The sequence below is a fragment of the Mercurialis annua genome, linkage group LG6, assembly GCF_937616625.2.
Source record: "Mercurialis annua linkage group LG6, ddMerAnnu1.2, whole genome shotgun sequence".
NCBI classification, from domain to species: domain Eukaryota; kingdom Viridiplantae; phylum Streptophyta; class Magnoliopsida; order Malpighiales; family Euphorbiaceae; genus Mercurialis; species Mercurialis annua.
In genome coordinates, this window is record NC_065575.1 from 11,669,087 (window position 1) to 11,694,083 (window position 24,997).

The 24,997-nt window shown below is 32.3% G+C and overlaps 3 protein-coding genes across 4 annotated transcripts; 2 read left to right on the forward strand and 1 right to left on the reverse strand.

Moving 5' to 3' along the window:
* Positions 1-6,486: 6,486 nt before the first annotated feature.
* On the reverse strand, positions 6,487-10,307 carry LOC126688222 (PI-PLC X domain-containing protein At5g67130). 2 transcript variants are annotated; one of them, XM_050382847.2, is made up of 8 exons: positions 10,217-10,307; positions 9,731-9,853; positions 9,203-9,340; positions 8,233-8,331; positions 7,384-7,687; positions 7,074-7,294; positions 6,778-6,864; positions 6,487-6,683 (listed from the first exon to the last, which is right to left on the reverse strand). In XM_050382847.2, exons 1-8 carry the CDS (start codon positions 10,217-10,219, stop codon positions 6,654-6,656), a joined length of 1,005 nt encoding a protein of 334 aa, XP_050238804.1. In that variant the 5' UTR covers positions 10,220-10,307; the 3' UTR covers positions 6,487-6,653. The 2 variants fall into 2 exon arrangements, with proteins under 2 accessions (XP_050238804.1, XP_050238803.1); XM_050382846.2 differs by lacking the exon at positions 10,217-10,307 and adding an exon at positions 9,938-10,168.
* A 6,200-nt stretch (positions 10,308-16,507) lies between these two features.
* On the forward strand, positions 16,508-19,434 carry LOC126686011 (cytochrome b5). Its single transcript, XM_050380019.2, has 3 exons — positions 16,508-16,812; positions 18,753-18,819; positions 18,943-19,434. The coding sequence occupies exons 1-3, from the start codon at positions 16,726-16,728 to the stop codon at positions 19,191-19,193; spliced, it is 405 nt and encodes a 134-aa protein (XP_050235976.1). The 5' UTR covers positions 16,508-16,725; the 3' UTR covers positions 19,194-19,434.
* Positions 19,435-21,893: 2,459 nt separating this feature from the next.
* LOC126685903 (uncharacterized) lies at positions 21,894-24,272 on the forward strand. Its single transcript, XM_050379897.2, has 2 exons — positions 21,894-22,276; positions 23,767-24,272. The coding sequence occupies exons 1-2, from the start codon at positions 21,967-21,969 to the stop codon at positions 23,952-23,954; spliced, it is 498 nt and encodes a 165-aa protein (XP_050235854.1). The 5' UTR covers positions 21,894-21,966; the 3' UTR covers positions 23,955-24,272.
* Positions 24,273-24,997: the final 725 nt, after the last annotated feature.

Consider the following 24,997-nt stretch of genomic DNA (forward strand, 5'->3'; position numbering starts at 1 on the left):
GAAGATTTGTAAAGGCATTCGATGGGCGCTTGGTGATGGTACCAAAATTCGGTTTTGGTTAGATCCGTGGATTGGGGATGAGGTGATTCTGCTGAATGAGGCTGTTGGTACAGTCCCACTTCCTGATTTAGAGTTAACTGTTAACAATTTTGTCGATGGAAATGGGGCATGGTGGTGGGATAGGTTTTCTCATTTACTCCCAAACTCGTGTCTGATTAAGATTACTAAGTTCATCCCGCCCAAGCAAGGTTATGGAGAAGATTTTGTCTTCTGGGGTCTCTCTTCGTCAGGTTTGTTCACTACTCGCTCAGCGTATGATTTTTTGGAAGCCAACGGATGGGACGAAGAAGATACCTGCTGGAACGCGATCTGGAAATGGCCCGGTCCTGAACGGATTCGTCATATGCTTTGGCTTACCTTTCATGGCAAGCTTTTAAGCAATGTTGAGAGGGTTCGAAGACATATCTCTTTTGATAAATCTTGTTCTAGATGCTATGCGTTGGAGGAGGATTTGGAGCATATTCTTCGGAACTGTATTTACACTAGGCAAATATGGATGAAAATTATTGATCCTCACCTGAAGGATAAGTTTTTTGCTTTAAACTTTAAAGACTGGATTCTTCGCAATCTTTCAGGGAAGGAAAATTTCAAAAAAGATGGAGACTGGAGGTGCATCTTTGGAGTTTCTCTATGGCGTATATGGAATTGGAGGAACAACGCTGTTATAGGCAACAAGAAGGAGGCTATTTGCATGGTGGTGGATGATATTTATCGAAGGGTTAGTTATATTCGTCAGGCTCAAGCTAACTGCCATATCCATTAGGGTGTGGTCCGAGAGTGAAGGGACATCCAGGTTGGTTGGGTCAATCCTCCTACGTTGTGGTTTAAAGTCAATACTGATGGGGCATACAACCCGGTTACTGGTATAGCGAAGGCAGGTGGGCTCATCAGAAATGATTGGGGAGGCTGGATTGCTAGTTTCTCTGCTACGATAGGTGAGGGTTCAGTTCTGGAAGCCGAGCTGCGTGGTGTTTTTGTCAGGCTGCAGCTTGCGTGGAGGCTGGACCTGAAGAAAGTTGAGCTGGAAGTGGACAGTAAAGCTGCAGTGGATATGATTCTAAGAAAGACGGAGGCAGGGTATTTTTCCAACATTGTAGGGGCCATTCGTGAGCTGATGAACAGGAGATGGGATATAAAATTGCACCACATTTATAGAGAAGCAAACTTCGCGGCTGACCATTTGGCTTCAATGAGTGATGATTACATTATCGGTTGCTCTTATCATGAGAACCCGCCTACGAGTCTTTTACCTTGGCTTAGACATGATCGTTATGGTACCTCGTATGATAGGAACATTAGTTTCTAGTTTTGTTTAGGCTTTGCCTCTTTCCCTTGTAACAAAAAAAAAATCACTAGAAGGTGATTTCCATGAAGAATTACTTTCAGTCATCATTATGGAATTCATGCAGATTGTTTCTTTTGTAATTTAAGTAGAAGAGGCAAACACAAAATCATCTAAAGCTACATATCTCCAATGTAAAATATGAACAGTTATGACTCATGATACAAAAAATTCAGTTAAGATGCATTAATTAGAATATATTTTGTCACGAACCAAATTTATGGATCGCGACCGGCGCTAGGGAATGGAAGTGGTTGCTCCGAAACCCGTAGCAAGCCTAAAAACCATTATAAATTTTTCGCAATTCAAGACCATACATTACGTATGATCTGTCATCAGAAAACATCGTTAAAATTTTTCCCTTCTTTAATGAAAACATATTTCTGAAAATTGGGTTCGTAAAACCCCGATTGTATTTTAAGAAATCAGAGCGCAAACATCAATCTCATATGACGTACTTGCTCTATTTCCAATACAATCCTAAAATGTTAAAATCATGAAACCAGTGTATCTTTCAAACAACTGGTCACAACATTTTAGAAAACACGCAGTTTTTCAATCATATACATATACAGTAGTTCAAATCAGAGTATATCAAAATAAATTGAACTGCTGTAACCAGTACCCGACTACTTGCAGCTCTAGAGGTATGACTGACGACTTCCAGAATTATTGTGGAAGTCCGACCTTGCACTTGATAACCTGAAAGATGAATATTGGGGAGGGTCAGAAATATAAATATTTCTGAGTGAGTCTACAATTTACAATTGAATATTCAAATCGCAAATACATAAAACATTTGTGTATGTAAAATATTACCAATTAGTCGATCCAGATGAAACCCTACAAAACAGACTATTGTATGGGTCTCAACCTACACAATATAGGCCTTAGACCGTGAACTGAATCACTGCCGTCTAAGCCGGGTGTCTGGACCGTAACCGTGAAACTGCCATCACAGTATTGCCTGTGACCGTAACCGTTACTGCCATCTCAGACTGTTAAGTCAGGGTCGCTAGCACTTCCAACGCCCAATGACATTAATTGACCTCTATGTCAGACACAGGCTCGTATCGAGAAACACTACTGGTGATCACACAGTTCTATTAACAACCAATAGGAAGCTTGTTCCAATGGATATTTCATGGTTAAGTTATACTAGTGCGTTTTGTTATTTAAAACAGTTTAAATATAAATATTCAAAAGTAAAAATCACAAAGTAAAACTCACAGTACTGTCGTCCCCATTTTTTACAAACGTAAGCTCCAAGAAAGTTTGTCAGTCAAACACGTTGGTGCTTGGCTCGCTAAATCGACCACTCGTCGGATCTAATTAAAATTCAAATGTCAAAACAAATCAGACGTTGAATTTCTAACTCTAGTCCTATCGTATAAACGATAGACTCAAACAACTAATGTTTATAGACGACTCTATAAACAAACACATAAACTAATTTCAATATTGAACTTCTCGTTCAATATATAATACCATTCTTGGTATAGACTTAAAGTCCTTTTGATATTAATCACATTGATTAATGTAGGGTTTTATTAAAACATCACATCGTTTTAATAACCCAACTATCCTCAAACGTCTAGGTTCTTTTAAACCTTTTAAACGTCCTAGTTCATATTTTAATAGTCTGATGGGAGTAGAAATACTCCTATTTATAGGTTGTTTTCGGAGTCATTATTTGCATTTTAGTTGTCGTTTTTTAAGTTATTAGTGGCTTATTATCATTTTGAGTGTTTCAGGAGAAAAATGCAAATATGGCGACTTTTGGAGCGTTTTTGGTGTTTTCTAGAAGTCCCGGGGTCAAAGAGTGCGAACAAGCGATATGTGGAATTAAAGGATGTCATTCTGGGGCCAAGTTAGTAGCAACCCGCTCGCACACTTCATGACAAACCAGTGTGCGAGCTAATTGAGAGGGTACAGGAGCTAAATTGAAGATGGGGAGAAAAATGAAGAAATGGCCAAGGCAGGAGGTGTGCGTTCGCACACCTCCCAACCCGTTCGCACATAACCCGCTCGCACACCCAATGCTGAAGTAGTGTGCGAGCAAATTGGAGAAGGCAGGAGAGATTGAGAGAAAATGGTGATTTGGCTAAGGAGAGGAGTGTGCGAACGCACACTCCAGAACCCGTTCACACACTTACCCGCTCGCACACCCAATGCTGAAGTAGTGTGCGAGCAAAACAGGAGGAGGCAGTAGCAAATCAAGGAAATTGGAGTTTTGGCCAAGTGAGGGAGTGTTCGATCGCACACTCTGGAACCCGTTCGCACACCTACCTCAACTGTGCGACTCAACTGACAAAAATACCCCCGAATGAGTTCTAAAAGCCGTGAAACACGAGGGTACTTCTGGGTTTTCACCAATTTCGACCTAATATCAGATTTTAGTTTCGGGAGCCGTATAAATACTAGTTTGTAACATTGAACAAGGGTTCGCTTAATTTTCATTAGACAAAAACCCTAGATTAGAGTTTTCTTATCAGTCGATTATTGAATTCATCGTTTCTTCATTATTTTGTTATCGATTATCATTAGTTTATTGTCGAACAAGGTACGATTATTATCAATTTCATATTCAGTATTTTATTTAATCTTGGCATGAATTCTTTAATGATTATTTTTAGTATTTTTATTATTATGTGTAGCTAAACCCATCGTTGGGGATTATTAATCAAATTATGTTTGTTTAGTTAAATAGGGATTATGGGTTCTTGTTCTTGATATGTTCTTAATTATTGTACTTAATGCCTAGCCTGAATTGATCACTTAGTCTTTGCCAATTGTTTTAATTTTAGCTCGAGAGAGTAAAATTGGGATAGAACAACATAATTAGGAATGTAGGAGTTAATTGTGCGAGAGTGAATTAACGAATATGTGTTCTTAGGATTCACTTCATAATCATTCAATTAATCAGTAATTAGGTTAATCATTGTGCGAGAGTGAGTAATTAACCTATTATTCATTGGTTTTATGCTTTTGCCTGCAATTGCTCGAGAGAGAATTTTAGGTGCTTCCGATTAGTCCGAACCATATCAGAACGATATAATCCATAACCCAAATTAAATAAACAGCATAACAAAGATTAATAATCCCTGCTTTTCTCATTATTGTTAAACACCAATTTAATTACAGTCTTTGCTTACTTCAAATTATAATTGATAAGTTCTGTCTTTTAATTTTACAACAAACAATATTTGTCTTTTCGGCTATTCAAATCGAGTCTTTCAACTGGTTGGCTTTAGAGCTTTCCTTGTGGGTACGATATCCGGACTTCACAGTCTGTATTACAAGTTGGCATACGTACGCTTGCGTATTTTTACCAACATAGTCCACTTATATTCTTTTCGGATCGATTAGAACTAACCAGATCGAACTGAACCGAGTTAGGGCGAAAGGCCAAATCATTTTTCCCACTAGCCTACTGTGCGTCCGCACAGTAGGGACTGTGCGTCCGCACAGTCTACTGTGCGCTCGCACAGTTTCAATACTGTGCACCCGCACAGTACGGACAACCCCGGAATCTTTGCTTCCGGGTCGCACCGACCATTTCCGACACTCTGAAACATCCAAAACATTAATTCAACACTGTACTACACAATTCAATTCATAATTAAAACGTCGAATCGATACGTACGCGATCGATTCGATATGTTTACCGTTTAATATCGAATATATAATAATTATATATCGAAATAAACATCGTATACGAGATTAATACCTCGATTACTACTGGATTCGTTGAAAAATCAGAGTCGGAATTGCCAAATGGATCGCGTGGCGCCGGCCCGCTTGCTATAACTAGCAAGCACCTCAGTTTCATAACTGAGGTGAGCCTCTGAGCCTCCCCCATCTTCTCTATTTATAGATAAATGATTTGGCTAAAGTACTATTTGGTACTAGCTCAATCATGCACTTTAACTCTAATTTTAATTAGTCGTCTGTAGTTCAAACGGAGACTAATTCCAAACTTTACGAAACTTTACCCAAAAATCCAATAAAATATAAAACGAATAAAAATATAATTTTTATTCGCATCCGACTTATAATTTTATTTTTAATAAATCCCAGAAGATTTATTAGGTGCAAATCAGGCCCGCTTAATTAAAATTACTATGTCCAAATTCCATAAATAATTGACGGTATCTTCGTCAAATTATTTCGCGAATATTAACACCATAATTATTCGCTCAGGACTTATAAATTTATTTTATTTTAATTTGGACTAACGAATAATATTTAATTAATTTATAACTAAAACTAATTAAAATAAAAGTTTAGGGATTAAAGGAAGTATTTTTTATTTCTTCCCGCCAAACCCAACCGCCTCACCTTTTCTATTTTCTTTTTTTTTCTTCTATTTTATATATATATATATATATATATATATATATATATATATATATATATCTTAACGTATATTCGTCCATAACTTAATAATACTTGATAGCACAATAGCGATAGAGTGAAGAAGAGCGTAAAAATGAAAAGGAATTTTTTTTTTCTGAAAAGAGTATTCTTACAAACTGAACTTTTGACAGAGTATTTTTGTAAAATATATAAAAAAAAATGGGCATATACCACATAATTTCTCAATAAAATATAAAATAAAAATCACTCTTTATTTATGCAGAGCTATTTCCACTCTCTATTTTAAATTTAAATAATAGATAGTCCATTGAACTCTCAATTTAAAGAATTTGATTTGATAATTGCAGAGAGTCATTTGGATATGCTCTAATCTCATATCAAACACGTTTATTGTATCATGTGAAATACGCTTCAAAAAGGTGAATTAAGTGCTATTCCCTCACTTAATAGTTAATACACTTAATTATCTTTTGACTTTTCTAAAGAGTAATTATCTTTAGTTTATTGTAAACAAAAACTAGTACTATATCTTAAACCAAAACAAATTCAAAATTTAGATTGCTAGCTTCAATAGCTATCATTTCATCAACTAGTTGATTAATTAAATCTTGCATGAAGGACTAAACGATAAGTTGAAAAGGACTAAACCTACAATAATTAGAAATTAGGATGATTTGACTAATTAATTACCAATATTAAGCATGGAAGAAAAAGATGATAACATATTTCGACTAAGAAATTGAATTGGAAATTCCATGAAAATTGAACTAATTCAATAATGTACAAATTCCAATTTTTTTAATTTCAATAGCTACTTCAGCCTAGCTAGCTAGTTGTGCTCCACTTAATTTCTAATGTAGGTTGATCATCCTCATGGACTACACCTTAATGTTGATCCAGGCTGCATAAAAAAAAGGCAAATTATACAGATAAATCCCAAAAGTTATTGCAATGTATACATTTAGCTGAGGAGAAATAAATCTGTATCATCTTACCACACATGCATGCAAATCATTGCACCCACACGATAGCTCTCCATTCAGTGTGTCTACTGCTTGAAATGCTCCTCCTCCGCTGCTCCTCTGCATCATCATCGTCATTAATCAATTTAAACAATATTTTATCATGTTCTATACTCGGAAAAACATACGGAACAGTACAATATACGGAAATATATATATTGAGACATATTCGAATTATATTCTCTACAAAATAAATTATAAATAGAAAATTTTATAGTTTCACAAGTATTTTTAAAAATAGAAACGAAACAATAAGTATACAAGTATACCTTGTAATAATCAACGGCAACGAAATTAGCCCATCTGTTACCAGATGCCCCATAACATGTACGAAGCATATCAATAAGCCTGTCGGAATTATCATGGCAAGCGATTTCCTTAACCGATACGGATCCAAAATGATTAACCAGAACTAAAGATTTAGATTTATCACTAAGCGCTGCTGATTCGCCTCTGTTACTACAATCATCTTTCAATCCCTTATTACCATCTGACACAAATTAAGATTATTAAAAAATAAAACAAACAAACTATACATCTATAATATAGTTATTTATTTAAATAAAGTATAGAGCTTACATTGATTTTCTACCATGTAGTTCCACTGATAAGCTATTCCTTCGGATTGTTGCTTGGCCCTTTTGGAAGTAAAGACGACGAGCCTTTGATTAGCGGCAACCATGTCTTTTACGAGTGGCCAATCTTGCCCATTTTGAGGCATTTTTGAGAGCGGAAACCAATACTTCATTAAACCAGAATTAGTAAAAACTGTTGTTAATCCGTTTGGGGCTTCCACATAATCTTCGAGGATTAATGTTACAATTTCTGATGGATTTGCTGATAGGAAAACTTCTATTTCTTTAAATGTGTCTATAGCCGGTTCCTACAACAACAAATTAATTCAGTGAGCTATTAGGCAGGCAAATATATTAGGCAAAATGAATCTATCAACCAATAACTTTAGTCATTTGTAAGATATATTATGATTTTTTAAGTTTTATCAGTTTGATTTACTATCTTTTCATCTTTGCTAAATAAACTCACGGATTGTTTGGAGGTGACGTAGCACAATGTTTTATGTGTCTATGTGTTTAAACTCCATCCTACTAAACATATGTAACACCGCGCCACTTTAACTTCAAATAAATCGTGAGTAGATCTAACAGGGATTGAAAAAATAATGCATCAAATTAATAAGATTTAACAATTATGATATAATTGACAACTAGATTAAAGTTGTAAATAGATATATTTATATTATCAATATATTATCAACATGCATTAATAAGTTTATTATGTTTTATAATAACAAAAATAATTTAAAATTTATATTTATGTATATATAGTTTATGCAAGTTTGTACATGTCTGCATATGCAAAACTAAATCAACAGAGTGGCATTAATTATACAAGGATCAGATTACTTACATAAGCTGTAAAATCATGGCATTTCCCCTCATAAGAATGGCACAGCCATACATCTCCTTTGAAATCGTATGTGTCTAGCATTAAGGCTCTTACTCCATTCTGCAATTAAGCTCATTTTAAAATATACAATAATAATTAATAACACTTAAAATTATCGATTGATATGGCCTATATTCAGCATCAAAATAGAGAACTTGAAAAAATTCAGACGCCACAAATATAATTTTTTCCAAGTGAGACGAGTTACAAATGTATAGATTGGACCCTCACGTTTGGTTCGGTTTTGAATTTGAACCCTAATAAACTTTTTTTTCCGATGGAGGTACTTAACGTTATAAAAAAATTTCAAATCAGACCCTCCGAACCTAAAATGCCACGTGTCCGTTAGTGACTGGCATACTTAGCGTTGACATATTAGGTTCGATGGTTCACATCTACCAATCATTAACGGACATGTGGCATTTTAGGTTCGGAGGGTCCAATTTGAAATTTTTTTTATAACGTTAAGTACCTCTATCGGAAAAACAGTTCATTAGGGTTCAAATTCAAAACCGAAGCAAATGTGAGGGTCCAATCTGTCTATTTAACCAAGAATCAATTATCAAACAGATAGCACTATTTATATGACTTAAGTAGCAATTTGCCCCCTCAACTTGTAAGCAATGGGCAATTAACACACAAATTAACTTTGTGGGCAAATTAGTCATGAACTTGTATATTATGGGCAATTAGCCCCATTTTTGCAATTTGCCCCTTAAATTTGTAAGTTATTTGTCCCTCAATTGACAATTTGCCCCATCAAATTTTAAGTTAATTTTTTAAAATGGGGCTAATTGTCTATAATCAGCAAGTTCATGACTGATTTGCCCATAAAGTTAATTTATATGTGAATTGCCCATTGCTTACAAGTTGAGGGCGCAAATTGCTATTTGAGTCCTATTTATATTTATAAAATACGACGTCGTCTTACAGTTAGCTGCTGAGTGACAGTGTCTTCTTGATTTGTAAATGTCAATCTTGGAACGGGAGTATGAGGTGGCTCTCCTTTGATGGCAAATGAGTTGTGCGTCGTCAAGAATGCATATTTGTTGTAAGGTAATGAGTTGTTCTGTTTGTAATTAATTCGACACAGCACATAATCAAAATCAGAATTTATCAAAAATAATTATTTTAAAAATAACGTGTTTTATAATCTTAATACATAATTTTGGTAATATGAGGCACCAATAAACCTATTAATTTTTGCAATTTAAAACACTAAAAAATTGCTCATGTAGACCTATAATAGTGTATATTCGATCGATCTGGTGTTCACTTAAGAATTCTTTTAGCGAAAAACTAATCGGTGTTTTAAATTGTCAAAAATATAATAATTCATGTATTCAATTGTCAAAATAAAAAATACGTATTAAAATTATAAAAAACGTTAAAATTCATAATTTTAAAAGCAATTAAGCTAAATAACTAACAACTACTGGAGATATAAATAGATAATTACCAGAAGCTTGAATTGGTCAGTTATGGCCGATCTTACACATCTTGAACCTTCAAATTCTAAGGAACAAGATAAACAATACAATCCACCCTCACAGTCTGAATCAGATGAGCATGCTTCTTGTAGCTACAATGAACAAAAATAATACAGAATTTAATATTAATCTTTAAAAAATTAACCAATAAATCTTGAAATTAAAAAATAAAAAACCTTGCATTGGCCATTAGAGCAAGCAAAAGAGGTGGCAATGAAACAGAGAAAAATTGAGGCTATGATTTGTAATAAAACATTAGAAAAATGATCCATCTTAAAAAAAATAATTTCAGTTGTTTTGAGGTTTGAATGAGTTAATTATAAAAGAGGGACAATACAGATGTAATTAGTGCAATTTTTATGCACAATGCCATGATTTGTGACAATTAACATATACTATATTAACAGTAGTGACAGTTAAGATGGAGAGAAAATAAGAAAAGTTTAAAATTTTACCATTAATGACGGGAAATTTCTATGAATTTTGATATTCTATTGGAAAAATTAAATAATGGTGCACGAGCTCTTTTAAATTTTCTGTTTTGTGTCAATTTTTTATATTAGTGTTTTAAATTTTAAAAGATAATATGATATCAGTGTTTTTAGTCATTTTCTGGTTGCCATTGCCAGTGTGCTTGAAAAACAAAAATAACTTTACTTTTACTTAAATTTATATGTTCGTAAAAAATGACGATTGTGTGTTCGATAATACACTTATATACGTAGAATTAAAATGTCAAAATATATTATTAAATTTAAATATTACTTTTGACCTTATTAATGATACAGTGATCGAAAAACAGCTAAAATTCCTATTTGATATACATTTTTAGAAAGTTAAAACACTAGTTTAAGATCAAAAAGACGTTCAGACAATAAAATACAAGATTTGGAAAAATTTAGACACCTTAATGTAATTTGTCTTATCTAGTTAGGTGGTTTATTTGGGGAACTCATGTCATGCATTTCACATTGTTAAACATTCTTTAAATAGCAGATTGGAAATTAATTGTACTAGATTCTGTTCGGATAGCCTGTTTTCCATTAATAAAATATTTTCTAAATTTATCAACCCTATCTAATAAAGCACAAGAATATAGAGAATTTTACTAAAAATACCATTTTTTTTTAAAAAAACTTTCTTTTTTACCATATTTTTCTAAAAACTTTCTTTTATACCAGATTTTTTATTTTTATTTACTTTTATACCAATTTTTTTTATTTACTTTTATACCAAAATTTTTATTTTAAAAAAAATAAACAGAATATAAATAACAATACATAAAATATCTTTTAAGTTTATATTTATAATATAAAAAAATAAACAAAAAATAAACCAAAAATAAACGTAAAATAAATATAACAGATCAATAAGCAGTTATCTATAAAAAAAACAAAAACAAAATTTACATGGTAAAAAAGTAAATCTTTCATTTTTTTTCTGGCATTTTTGTAAAAATCCCTTATTGGTTCAGATGTTATTGATACTCCCTCCGATTTGTCGCATTTGAGATTATTTTTTATCATAATATTTAGGGTTAAATACAAATTCATACACCAACTTTGACCTAATTTGCAATTACAACATAAACTTTTAAACTTGGCAATGTCGGTAACCAACTTTCATTTTTTGGCAAATTGGTACACCGACCAATCATGCAACGACACATGGCGGCATATTACAATGTCCACGTTAGTGTTTTTTGAGTTTGGTGTATCGATTTGCCAAAAGTGTAAAATTGGTTACTGACATTGCCAAGTTTCAAAGTTTATGTTGTAATTGCAAATTAGGTCAAAGTTGGTGTATGAATTTGCATTTAAAATATTTATTAAATTAAAGCTTCAAGAATACATTAATTGATATTTTTTCAAATTTATCTCTAACAATAAATAACTTAGTAAGATTAGAAAAAAACTAGTCAAATATAAAACTAGTAGTAATTAATATGAATAATTTAGTAAAAGTATATGCAAATCAAAACACATTTATTAGTTTCTTAGAATGCAACAAATATTATGACCGGAGAGAGTAGCTATTAATTGTTGCTAATAATTATTAGCTGCTGGCTAATAACTGTTATCTAATAGATAATGAAATCTGATCAGTTGTTGTTATGATATGTCAAATGATTTTAAAGTGATAATAATTTTTATTATTACTTTATAATATAAATAAATTATTTTATATTTAATAAAAATTATAAAAATAATTTTTATAAGAAACATCATTTAATTTAAAATTGTTCATGTAAAAATATTATAATCAATTTAAAAAATTATTTAATTAAAGCTGTAATTTATAAATAATTTTATATAGTATGATGTGAATGAAGGTGAGGGGTAGGCTCCTACTAGAGAGTTTTCCTTACATGACACTCCGGTCACCGTTCGATGAATGTCGATGTAAGTTAGATTTTAAATTTTTCAAATCTGGTTTCATATGTCTAAAATTTGTTGTTAAGTGTGTGTTTTTTGTTGGTAGGGTGCTAGTGAAGTGCCTCATATTTCGCCTTCACGACTTGGAATGTTTCCATTTGCAACAGAAAGAGCCTTGATAAGTGATGGAATAAGCATAACACAAAGTAGTAAAATACCATAAGAGAATCCCACATCGACTAAGAGAAGACGGACACGTTGTAAACACTATAAATAGGACACGAGCCCATACGCACAAAGGTACGAACATCTAAACTAATACATACTACTCCTATCAAAAACAACCAACTAACTAGAGCTTCAGAGCGGTCACGGGGTCCCTGACCCGCTATACCTGATCCTCTTCTTGCTGTCCACTTTTCAAGGCCAAGGACGTACGTCAGACATCCGGATCCATCAGTAAGTATAGTCTTTTTTCTGCATTACATGTTGTTAAATATGTGTGCTTATTATTTCAATGTGTTTAATGTCCAATTGATTGGTTTCTTTTCGCAGTCTAATCTTGTGGACCCAGGGGAGCCCCATATTGACCAAGGGCAGGAACCTATTCAAGAGGAGCATATTTTTGATAGCCAAAGGAGCGCAGTTTATGATGCTGCTCCATCCCAGCCACCTGCTCCTCAAGCTGACAAAGGAAAGCGGAAGAAAAGGCTTGGTAAAGATGTGTCATCTCGATACAAGGACAATATGAGAAAACGACTCATGCAGACCTAGATGTTTACATTAGTGTTTTTGTAAATGTACAGTAACATTTTAATAGACTGCGTATTGTTTAGTTCTCTTGGTGAATAGATATTGTGCAACATGGTGTGATTATTTGGTGTGCAGGTTGTGGTTTGGTAAGGGCAGGATATAGAGTAGTATATTTTTAGGTGTGTATTTTGGTAGTTTACAGGTTGTGGTTTGGTTGTATTTATTTTGTGAATGATATTGAACATATGTTGGTTTGATTGTGGTTTAATTATAGTTTTTGTATGTCTTGGATTTGATTGCAAATGTGTATTTGATGTTGGTTTGCTATTGTTGTTTTAATCGCAGACTGTGTGAATGAAATAAATATAAAGGAACCATATTCACTTACTGTTAGAATTGTAATCAACCACAGCCCCCACTTTTAATTTTTAAATCAACCATGAATCTTTATTTATACAATATAATCAACCATGACCCTGCAGTTTAGTTATTGTAATCATTCATGGCCCATAAAGTTAAGTTTAACAATCAAACAAGAAATTTGATTTATTAACTCGAAATCAATCGGGATACAAGGACTACTAATTTTCGATTTCATTCAATATCACTACAGTTACCTTAGTCCAACTTGCTGCTGCATTAAATGTTTGTCTTACATTTGCATTAAATTTTTGCCTAATAACCCAATTCATTAATTTTTCAATCGCAAGCTTATTCATAAAAAAAATAAACATAAAGTTGGTCAACAAAATGGATAGACCACAAATAATTTTACATCATAAAAGAAATTAATTATAGTGAACATAACAAGAAAACATTGTACAAAACAAAAATGACTTATTCTTTGGTAGTATAATGTTTTCCTCAAAATTTTTGCATCTTTCCGTCTCCAGCCGATTAATCTTTTTCAATAGTCTGTTGATAATAGTCTTTAACCTGCACTTAATTGGTAGATTTATCCATTTTAAAAAAGAACGCGCATTTCCTTTGTCGTATCTTGACATCCAAAAAATCACCTTCCAGGATTCGCAGTAGTCCACAGGGTCTTCATAACAGTCTGCACACCGCAGTTACTGGTGGGTTATTCATCTCCTCCATTTGAGAAAAAAATCGGCAAAGGTGAACGAACAAAGAATAGAAAAAACAAATGAAGAGAGAACAAAAAAATGAGAAAAAGAAGAAACATGCGAAGAAATACAGAGTGAAAGAAGAAGAAAGAAGATGAAGACGACCAAAGATAGAATAAGAGTAAAAGAAAGAGAAAAAAGAAAAAAAGTGAGAAATTAGGGATAAATGAAAAAATCTCGTAAAACAACGACAAAAGACAAAAAGTCCATTAACAAGCTGACATACGTTTAGAGACACGTAGAGCATTTTTTCTGATAAAACGAGTAAAGCATTGCCGCGCCAGAAAATTTAAGGAAAATCGGCATTTTTGATCTTAGGGAATTTAGTGAGTGCCGCCATAAAGATCAGGGAGTTTGGTGATTATTTTTTAAATATTAAGGAGTTTTATTCAAAGACATAAAAATCAAAAGTTATGAGTGATTATTAGTCAAATCGTCCGAGGATAAAAAGAGGGTAAGAAGAGTGAAATAAAGAGAAAAGATACGGCACACATTCAAAAATAAACATTTCTGCTAATTTACCAAAAATTACTTTGCTAATATGTTTAACCTAAATGATAGTAGAACTAGAAACAATAAAAAAAAGTTACAATTGTAAAATTTTAAAAAGACAATACAAACAAATTTGAAAAGAGTTTAGTGATTTAAATACAACGTCTCTGAAAATACAAACAAAATTAAGACGTTGGATTTCCAGATAATTACCAGCAAGCCGAGACGGAAAAGAGAAGAAAGGCGCTAGAGGAATAAAATTTAAAAAAGATTAGATGATTTAAAAAAAGCCGTGTTAGTGAAGTTAATTAATGGTGATATTAAAAGAAAAAAAAACTAATTATCAAACACACTCAACTTATACAGTAATAATAACGAAAAAATGGTCGGGCCGCATTTTTTATAATAAAATATAGAAAAAATTATGATAAATACTCCATTTTCAAAAATAATTTGATTTTCTGCATCAGTACGAAAAAGATAAAGAAAATACCTCGCATCTTTATTATTTTTATTCTTTTTACTCTAACACATGTTTATATTATAATTATACCTAATTTTTATTTTTATTTTACTCTAATCATATTTTCTTTACTCTTAAGTGACAACTGTCAATTTTTTTTTCTTTCTCTCTTTTTCTTTTTTGTTTGGCTTTTTTTTCCGTCATTTTTTTCCGTCATTTTTTTCTTCTTTATTTCTTCACTTCTTCTTCGTCGTTTCTTCATGTCTGTCGACGCTCCGTCATCATTCAACCGCCGCTCTGCCCTTTTTTTCATATTTGATTTTAGTGATTTTTTTTAAATCGTGGTGATTAATACGATTTATGTTAATTTTCATATATAAATAAATTATTCTTTGATTTTTTTTTTAATTTTAGATCTAAATATCTGCATGAAAAACGATTTTATAATGGAAAAAACGATTTTGTAATGAAAAAAATGATTTTCTACACAAAAAATGATTTTCTGCAAAAAAAAAACAGTATCTAATTATCATATGAGTATCACAGCATTATCATAAAATTATCATAACACTGTAGAAAAAAAGTGATTTTTTAATAAAAAACAGCCTCTGATTATCATATGAGTATCATTGTATTATCATATTGTTATCATAACAATGCAGGAAAAACAATTTTGCATAAAAAGTGTTTGATTATCATATTTTTATCATAACATTATCAATGTTAACATTATCATATATGATACCGAGATGATAATATCTATGGTACCTATATGGTAATAATAATATCTATGATAATGTATGATAAAATAATGTTTGATTATCATGTCAGTATCACTATAACACTACAGTATGATAACTAGATGATAATGAAGTATGATAATGTTATGATAATTGGATGATAACGTACACAAAAATATAATTACAAAAATATTCATGATATCATAATCAGATGATAATGAAGTAAAATCATAATTATTTATAACAAAAAGTAAAAACATAAATTTGAAAAAAATTATGGAGTATTTTCTAAAAAAAAATTGTCTTGAGATAAAAAAAAACAAGGCTTAATGCGTAAAAAATCACAAACTTTAGCGTATTTTGCAAATTTAACATAAACTTTCAATTTTGGCAAATTAATACACCAACTTTCAAGTTTTTTGCAATTTTAGCACCGATTAATTTTTCTTCAGAAAAATAGAGAAAAATGATGATGTGTACACCGAAATAACCACTGTTCCAGCGTCCACATCAGCATTTTCTGACGAAAAATTGATCGGTGCTAAAATTGTAAAAAATCAAAAGTTGATATATTAATTTTTAAATTTGCAAAACACGCTAAAATTTGTAATTTTTTTACGCTATTAAGCTAAAAAATAATAATTTTCATTTTTTAAAGTAAATATATAAACAGCCCTAAAATATAGACATGCATAGTGCTGGGCCTAATTTTCTCTTTTCCATATAGGCCTAGCCCACATTATGAAGAGAGAGTGACCCAACGACATATCCTATTGGGTTTCACCTCCTTTCAACTCTGTTTTATCTGTGTCTTCTCCGGCCTGAATCATCTAAAACTACACTTGAGCGCACGGCAGGTCATCTAAAAAGCTGCGCCTTTAGTCTTCGTACAATCAAACTACAAACTAAAATAAGTAACCCCAGCAAACACTCAACAGAGACACAAACAGATTTTATCGAACTCTCCATTTTTAAACAGTACTCAACTCCAAAAAGTTTTGAGTTAGTTTGAGTATGCCTACTATCACAAAGCTCTATTCAATGCCTGAAGTCTCTCAACATAGCACCAAAAATGATTGCTGGATTGTTATTGATGGAAAGGTACCTCTTTTACTTCATGGGTTCTGTTCATAATCTTATTTCAGATCTGGGTTTCTGCTAAAGTTTTGTGCTTTTGCTAGTTTCGAGTTTTTTATAATGTTTGTGATCATGTTTTTGCCGGCGGAAGTGTTGCAGGGAGTTATAAAAACTGTTCATGCAATTTGAGTTTTTATGTGCTCTGATTATTTTCTTAGCATTTTAATGTAAAACCTGCATTGACTAGAGTTTAATTTAGTCAAAAACACCGGGAAATTGTAGTCAATTTAGAATTTGTTTCCTTGTCTACTAGGGTTTATAAGTTTTCAGTCCTGCTGCCAGCACACTGCAATAGTTTCTGCGAGTGGCTGAGTTTAGTTGCAAGATATTGCTAATTAGAGATAGTATTAGCAAAATTCTTAAGTTTGGGCATGCACATCTACCATCAAGATGCTTACAAAGAACAACTATTCGGTACAGCCTTGTGAATTCTTATTCTCCAATTTGTATGCCCATTTCGTATATTTTTTCGTTGGTATTTCCTATACCGACATAGCGTTTTATGCAAGTTCAGGGCCTGTGAAAAAAGGGCTAGCGGGAGCACAGATTAAGATCAAGTGAATTAGGGCATATAGTGACATTCTAGAGTTTGTGCTGATCAAGGGCTTGAATAAGTATTATGTATGAATGGAAACTTAACATTGATTTGCTGTTAAACGTTATGGAATCACGAACAAAAATATTTAGGTAAACTATATAGTATGGAAATTCAATTGTTGAAAAGAACATTGAAACAGAAAACAATGAAGCAATATTTTTTTGAGTAAATTACTCTAAGGCCCCTCACGTTTGTCGTAATTCACAGTTTAGTACCCCTTGTTTGAAAATCAAACGATTTGGTACCTCAGTTTTGATTTTTTAAACTATAAGACCCTTCTGTTAGTTCCGTTAATAATTTGATATTTACTTTCAAATGATTTTGTACCTCTGTTTTAATTATATAAACGATTTGGTACCTCAGTTTTAATTATATAAACGATTTGATACCTCATTTTCAAACGATTTGCAAACGATTTGGTACCTCAAGTTTCATTCCGTTAGCGATTTGGTACCTATATTTAACAGAAGGGCCTTATAGTTTATAAAATCAAAACTGAGGTACCAAATCGTTTGATTTTCAAACAAGGGGTACCAAACTGTAAATTATGACAAATGTGAGGGGCCTTAGAGTAATTTGCTCTATTTTTTTTAGAAGAACATGTAATAGATAGATTTTGGAATTGCATAAATATTTTTGAAAATGAATTTGAAACACGAAAATGTAGTATTCGATAAGTTTCAGAACAACATATGGTAATTAGTTAAAATATGTATGAATAGTTGATTACCACTCGTATCAAGAATTGTATTTTTAAAACTTTAGCTTTGCAGTGACAAACGTTTAAGCTACACAGGACTCTAGGAATTGCCAAAAGCTTATGAAGTTTATGCATGTGCAATCACCATCCAGTCTATGTCTTCTATTCCTTATAAAATACTGCTTCCAATCTATGTTTTTGATTCTATATAAATGAAATCAGCATCTATACATGGACCATCTTGCATTTTTTTATTCTGCTTCCAATGAGAAAATTTGATGTATTCATGATCTTAGGTACTCAATAAAATGTACGTAACTCTCAGTTATGATGATTGAAATGGTCTTGCATATACGATTGTAGTCTACGTTTAAGTGAAGTTGTTTCATGTTAACCTTCACACAAAATTTCATAACTCAACTACTTGTAACAACTTTCAAGTCATTGCTGAATCTTCAAAGGATTTGAACTTTTATCAATAAATTATTAATCCTTGAAGAAAGATCTATTTCCTCTCTTTTCTTGTAATCTTCTCCATTGTAATATTTGTTTATCTTCTATGTCATGATGCTCTTTGTGCTAAACATTTTATTGGGTCAATTTCAGGTATATGATGTGAGTTCATATTTGGATGAGCACCCAGGTGGAGATGATGTTGTCCTTGCTACAACTGGTAATTTTCAAATACTTTTTTGTTTCATGAAATTAGACTGTGTCGGAGAAAGTTGAATTTATGAAGAAGTAAACTGCAAACATAAATCATTAATCTAATTGTTGTTTGTATGACTCATTATAGGAAAAGATGCAACCGATGACTTTGAAGATGCCGGTCACAGTGATGATGCAAAGAATCTAATGGAAAGCTTTTGCATCGGCGAGCTTGATTCATCTGATCTAGCAATCCCAGAACTTGAAATTTCGTCCAAGAAAGAATCGTCTGATTATGCTCTGCAGGTCAAGGAATTGACAAAGCAATATTGGACCGTTCCTGTAGCCATTGTTGGCATATCTGTGGTGGCTAGCTTCTTGTATTTGCGTAAGAAATAGAGGAAGTGCAGTATTTTTCACCTTGGTTTTGGCTGCTGAGAGGGGAAGTGTTGTCACAGTTTTGAATAATTAGGGGAAATAGTTCCCATCATATTTTTATAATGTCGGGAACTTTTATTTAAAAGAATTGGTAGATAAACTGCAAGATTTTGTTCCCATCATTGCAAGAGTTTATACTTGAAAAAAGTTGGTGATGATTGGATACACAGTTTTTGTTAAATATACCTATTTTTCTTCTGAAGTTTCTTTATTGAATTCTTAATTTTGTTATCAATCCATTATCAGGCATAGACAAAGTTTGGTTCTAGCTGGTTATGATTAAAGAACCATTGGTGATTGGTTAAGTACTTTTAAATTATAACCAACTATTCTGGAAGTTAAAAACTCCACCTAAAGTTCTTTTGTTCGTGTGGCTTCTTCTTAAGGAGCGGATTTGCTCAAATAGATTCCAACTTCATAGACATATAGTTGATTCAGATGTTTGTTCTATGTGCTCGGGTTTGGAATCGGGGGCGCATATCATAATTCATTGTCCAACAACTTGGATTTTTTGGTGTGGTTTCTTACGCAAAATTGGCATTCAAGCTTGGCCGGTTCCTTCGGATGTTCTTAGCTTTTATAGTCAATGGATAGAAATTTCGAATTATCGGCATCGAGAGCTTTGGAGTACAATTTGGTTTTTCAGTGTGTGGGAAATTTGGAAGGCTCGTAACAGGAGAATGTTCAGAGAAGAAGCTACGGATTATTCAGATTTGATTTTTATTTGTATCTTCAAAGGTGTGAATCATTATAAATTTCACAACCCTAGTTTTCTTTACAATAGCGATGATGTATTGATCACTAGACTTCTTTATGTCGAGCTAGTGTTTCCGTTTTTGCCTTCCACTTCTTGTGGTTGTGCTAATCTAATCATCATTTATCAAAAAAAATCTTTTATTTTTAAAAATTTTTTGGATTGATTTTTTTTTAAAATTTTGATAAGTTTTATTCCACTAAAATAAAATGAAAGATTTGACCATAAATGAAAAGGATAAAAAAGGGCAAATGGTATAAAAAAAATCCATGTAGTTTTCACAAAAGTACAAATCAGTTTTTTTTTATTTTTTTGGGGTATAATTAAGTCCTTTTTATTTTCAAATAGAACAAATAACCCCTTTCCTCCGACATCATTTGAAACACTAGTTAATGTCTGACATGTCTCTCGTAATCATATCATATAGTAAAAAAGTTTAAAAATAATTTTAATGTTTAAAATATTTACCAAAAATTTGAAAGAGTAAGTGCCCCAAAAGTAAACTAGAAGGGTTTATTTGTTCGTTTTTAAAATAACAAGGGTTTAATTGTTCAATTTTAAAAACACGAAGGCTTAATTGTGCCCAAAAAAAATAAAAGGGTTTATCTGTACTTTTAAGAAAAAATCGAAGATTTTTTGTACCTTCTGCCATAAAAAAGATTTGGCTTGTCTTTGAAAAAAAAGGAAAAAAGGTCATTCGTGCCCTTAAAATTTGACTAGAGAATCAAGTAATCACTCAATGTCCGAAAGGTTCAAATATGCTCTTAACGTCTTAAAAAATGAACAACAAGGTCCTGATTTGGACGTATAAAATGAGACGTTGGAGGCCTAATCTGGTTGTTCACTTTTTTAAAACGTTGGGGTAATATTTAATTTTTTTTCGAACTTTAAGTGCTTACTTGATCTTACAGTCAAACCTTAAGGGTATAAATAACCTTTTTTCTTGATAAAAATTAATTAATTGACTATAAGTAAAATATAATTCTCGAACTTATGTTAAAATTGACATTTGAAAAAAAATTAAACTTAAAAAAAATGAAAATGTGAGATAGAAAAGATGATAAATTTTTATATAGGTTCACCCCTCCACGTAGTCCGTGAACTACGCCTATCACATTATGACACGTTATGAAAATGATGACAATCTTATAAATTTATTTGTTATTTACTTAAACATTTGAATAATAATATTACAAATTTGCCATCATTTTAATGACATGTTATAATGTGATAGACTTAGTCTATTAAAATATATGAATTAAATATTAATAAATACATAAGGTCCCCCATCACGACAATAAAATGCATGTACTCCACGTGTCATTAGTGAGATTTTTATTTGTTTTTATACATTAATTTTTTCTTAAAAGTTGGGTTTTTATATTTTTATTTTTGTTGAAAGCAAATTCTTTAAATTTTTTTTGATCACTTCAGATTTTATGACAAAAGGATCCAATATCTACAAAATTAAGGAAAAATCTATTTACAGGTTTCTAAATTACACCACTTTTAATTATTTGGTCCTTAAATTAAATTTTATCTTTTTATAATCCTTCGATTTAGTAAAAACTCATTTTAAGTCCCTAAATGACAAAAATGACGTTTTGTTATACTTTAAAATGCAATTTTTTATTCTAAAAAATCGTCGTTTTTTCATTCAAGTACTTGAAATGTGTTTTCCTTAAGTTGAAGGACAAGAAAGGGACAAAATTTAGTTTAAGGACCAGATAATCAAAAGTGGTATGATTTAGGGACCTGAAATTAGATTATTCCTAAAATTAAATGTGTAAGTACCCAATGTAAATAAATTGTAGAGAAGGGACCTAATTCAGAAAAGTATGATAGTACAGGGATCCAAAGATATATTTTGCTGAATCAGAACCTTTCACGCACCCAGACCAACTCTAAACCCATCTCGCCGACCAAAACCTCTACAAAAAAGAAGACCGGTCAGGTAAAAAAGAAAAAACAGAGACAACAATGGCAGCACAGCAAATGCAAGTACAGAAGAACACACTATACGTAGGTGGATTAGCAGACGAAGTAAACGAGTCAATACTCCACGCAGCTTTCATCCCATTCGGAGACATTAAGGATGTCAAAACCCCACTCGATCAAGCCACTCAAAAACACCGCGCTTTCGGCTTCGTCACTTTTCTAGAACGAGAAGACGCCGTTGCTGCTATGGATAACATGGACGGCGCTGAACTTTACGGCCGTGTTCTCACCGTTAATTACGCTCTTCCCGAGAAAATCAAGGGTGGTGAACAGGGTTGGGCTGCCCAGCCTCGTAAGTTGTCTTTAACTTTTTTAATTGTAGTTCAATTGACCCCTAATTTTAGTGTTTGAATGGGTTTTTATGTGTTTGTTTTGTAGTTTTAGGTTTACCACTACATTGCGATGTAAATTGATTGGGATTTTAGGGGTTTTAAAGTATTGTTTTGTAGCTAATTCTGAAATGGGATTTAGATTGTTTAGATTGGAAAATTGTTCTGATTAATTAGTTCATAAAGTATTTTAATGATTGGGGTTTAGGGTTTAAGGATTGATCGATCAATTGGTTTAAAGCTTGATTGAAAATAGGGGCTGGTGTTAATTAGAAGGGGAGAATAGGACCAAATCAGTTGGTGAATCATTTTGAATCCCAACATTTCACGTTTGTAGCAATTTAATCTCATTTCTTTAATCGTCACATTGCACATCCCAATCTTTCACGTTTTTACATTGTTACAGCCTATAGTCGTTTTCACCAAAAATAAAGCTAAAAAATGTGTACAAAAGCGCCCTTTTGCATAAACCAACGTCGCAGAACGGAAATATGTTGCACAATGCCAAAAATTGAAAGATTGGGACGTGTGATGCGACGTTTTAAAGAACAAGATTAAATCGCTATAAACATGAAACGTTGAGATTTAGTAAATCTGTAACCCTTTTTTTATGATGTAGCCATTTTTTATTCTTGTAAACTAAACCAAATGCTACCAGGTTCTTGGCTGCTATTTTATGTCTAAAAAGTCACTTTTGCAAAATGAATCTGAAAAGATAAATTGATTGAAATTATTTCAAAGATTTTTAGTCAAATGTGGGAAGATGCGTGGAAGGATTTATCTGCTGTCAGCAACATTAATCGGCGATATCTGCTGGCATGACAGCAGGAAATCTAGATATATGTTCAAATACTTGCTAATTTGAATGAAAAGTTGAAAACATGTTTAACCTTTTTGGTTCTGGATTCATGGACAATTAAAATCTGTCGCATCATACATTTATTGCTAAGAGAAATTGCAACTAGTAATGTAGAGGGAAGTTATATATGACTTAATGGAACACCGTTAATTGTTATTCTGTATATGTATCCAGGAAGGTGATTATATGACTAGTGACTACAACGGTTACATGAAATAGATTATTATTAGAAAATGTTGAATGTGTATGTCCTTGTTATTGCAATGTTGCTTATAGATTGCTCCTTTGATCCACCCATACATCATAATTTACTTAAAATTTTGGTGAGGTACATAAATTTGTGGTGATCAACTGTACGTGTTTTTTGTGTTAACTCTGTGTTTTTTTTTTGAAGTAAATTCCTCACGGTTTAAATGTACTGAGCTTGTATGATTCTTTTGTGCTGTCCTTTTGTTGACACTGAGATCAAAGCACTAAAAGAATTCCATACTTAAGTAGTTATAAGGATTTCAGAGTTATGCTCATAATGAATATCTATGGGTGGCATAAGTGAACTTATGCGTGTGAAACTGACGGTGTTGTTCAAAATTACAGTATGGAAGGATGCTGATACATGGTTCGAAAGGCAACAACAGGAAGAGGAAATGGAGAAAATTCAGGCGGAGAACAAGGCAGCAATGGAAGCTGCGGAAGAGTTGCATAGAAAGAAATTGGCGCAAGAACGAGAAGGGGAAAAGGAAGATGAGATGCAGGTGAAGGATGACGCAAATGGCAAGAGCTGAAGCACAAGTTTTGAATTAGAATTTGGAAACTGATGTTTACATTGTTAAATTAATTCTCTGCAAAGACCTCGAAAGTCCATAGTTTTATATAGCTAACCATTGCCTGCTCATTCTTTTCTGCTGGTGCGTCCTTTAGCACCTACCTGCTTCAAGTTCAATGTACTGACGATCAATTGGGACTGCTTGGAGTAGGGTAATTCCGGATTGGATTAGATAGCCGTCTCTTTGAACTAATATATCATTGTTACTACAAAAATATATAGTTTAGCTATACAGTTTATGAACGCCCCGAGTTTACACTTAATATTTTACTACTTATTTGGGAGCATTAATCACAGGCCATAGTAGCTATTTTTCAGAAATAAACTTTTTTTTTTCTCCCACTTTTTGTCGCCAAAATCATAGGATTATTATACTATGAAATATTTTTACTTATTTTTAAATATAAAACAATGCCTTTGCTTTTAATATATTAAAATTTAATTCAATTTTATTCGGTTTGAACCGAATTTTAAATCTTAGAGATCGAATGCATATAGATGCTAATGTTTTTTCACATTTCTATACTTAAATGCAAATAAGTTTGAAGGCAAAAAGCTCTCAAATAAAAATTTATTGTTGAATTTGGATTAAGATTTTCTTAGTACATTTTGGAAATATTATGTAGGATATTAAAGTTTTACTAATAATTTAGGCAAAATAAAACACCCAAATTTTTCAAAAAGTACAAATAACCTCTTCAAGCATTTTTGGGTACAATTAAGCCCTTTTAACTTATTTTTGGACCATTTGGAACCCCTAAAATTTTTAAAATGGTACAAATAATCCTCTATATTACACACCGTTTGTGGTCGGAAGTTAAATCACTTATGTGGCAGTTAGTATAGTTAGAGTTATTAGAAAAAAGATTCAAAGATGACCTTAATATTTACTATATCTCTCAAATTAATTTTTCAAGTGTCTTTTATTAGAAGGAACTTTAAATTCTCCCTCACTTCTCTTCTGCCGACCATCGCCTTGCCACCGCCGCCGTCCTTCCACCA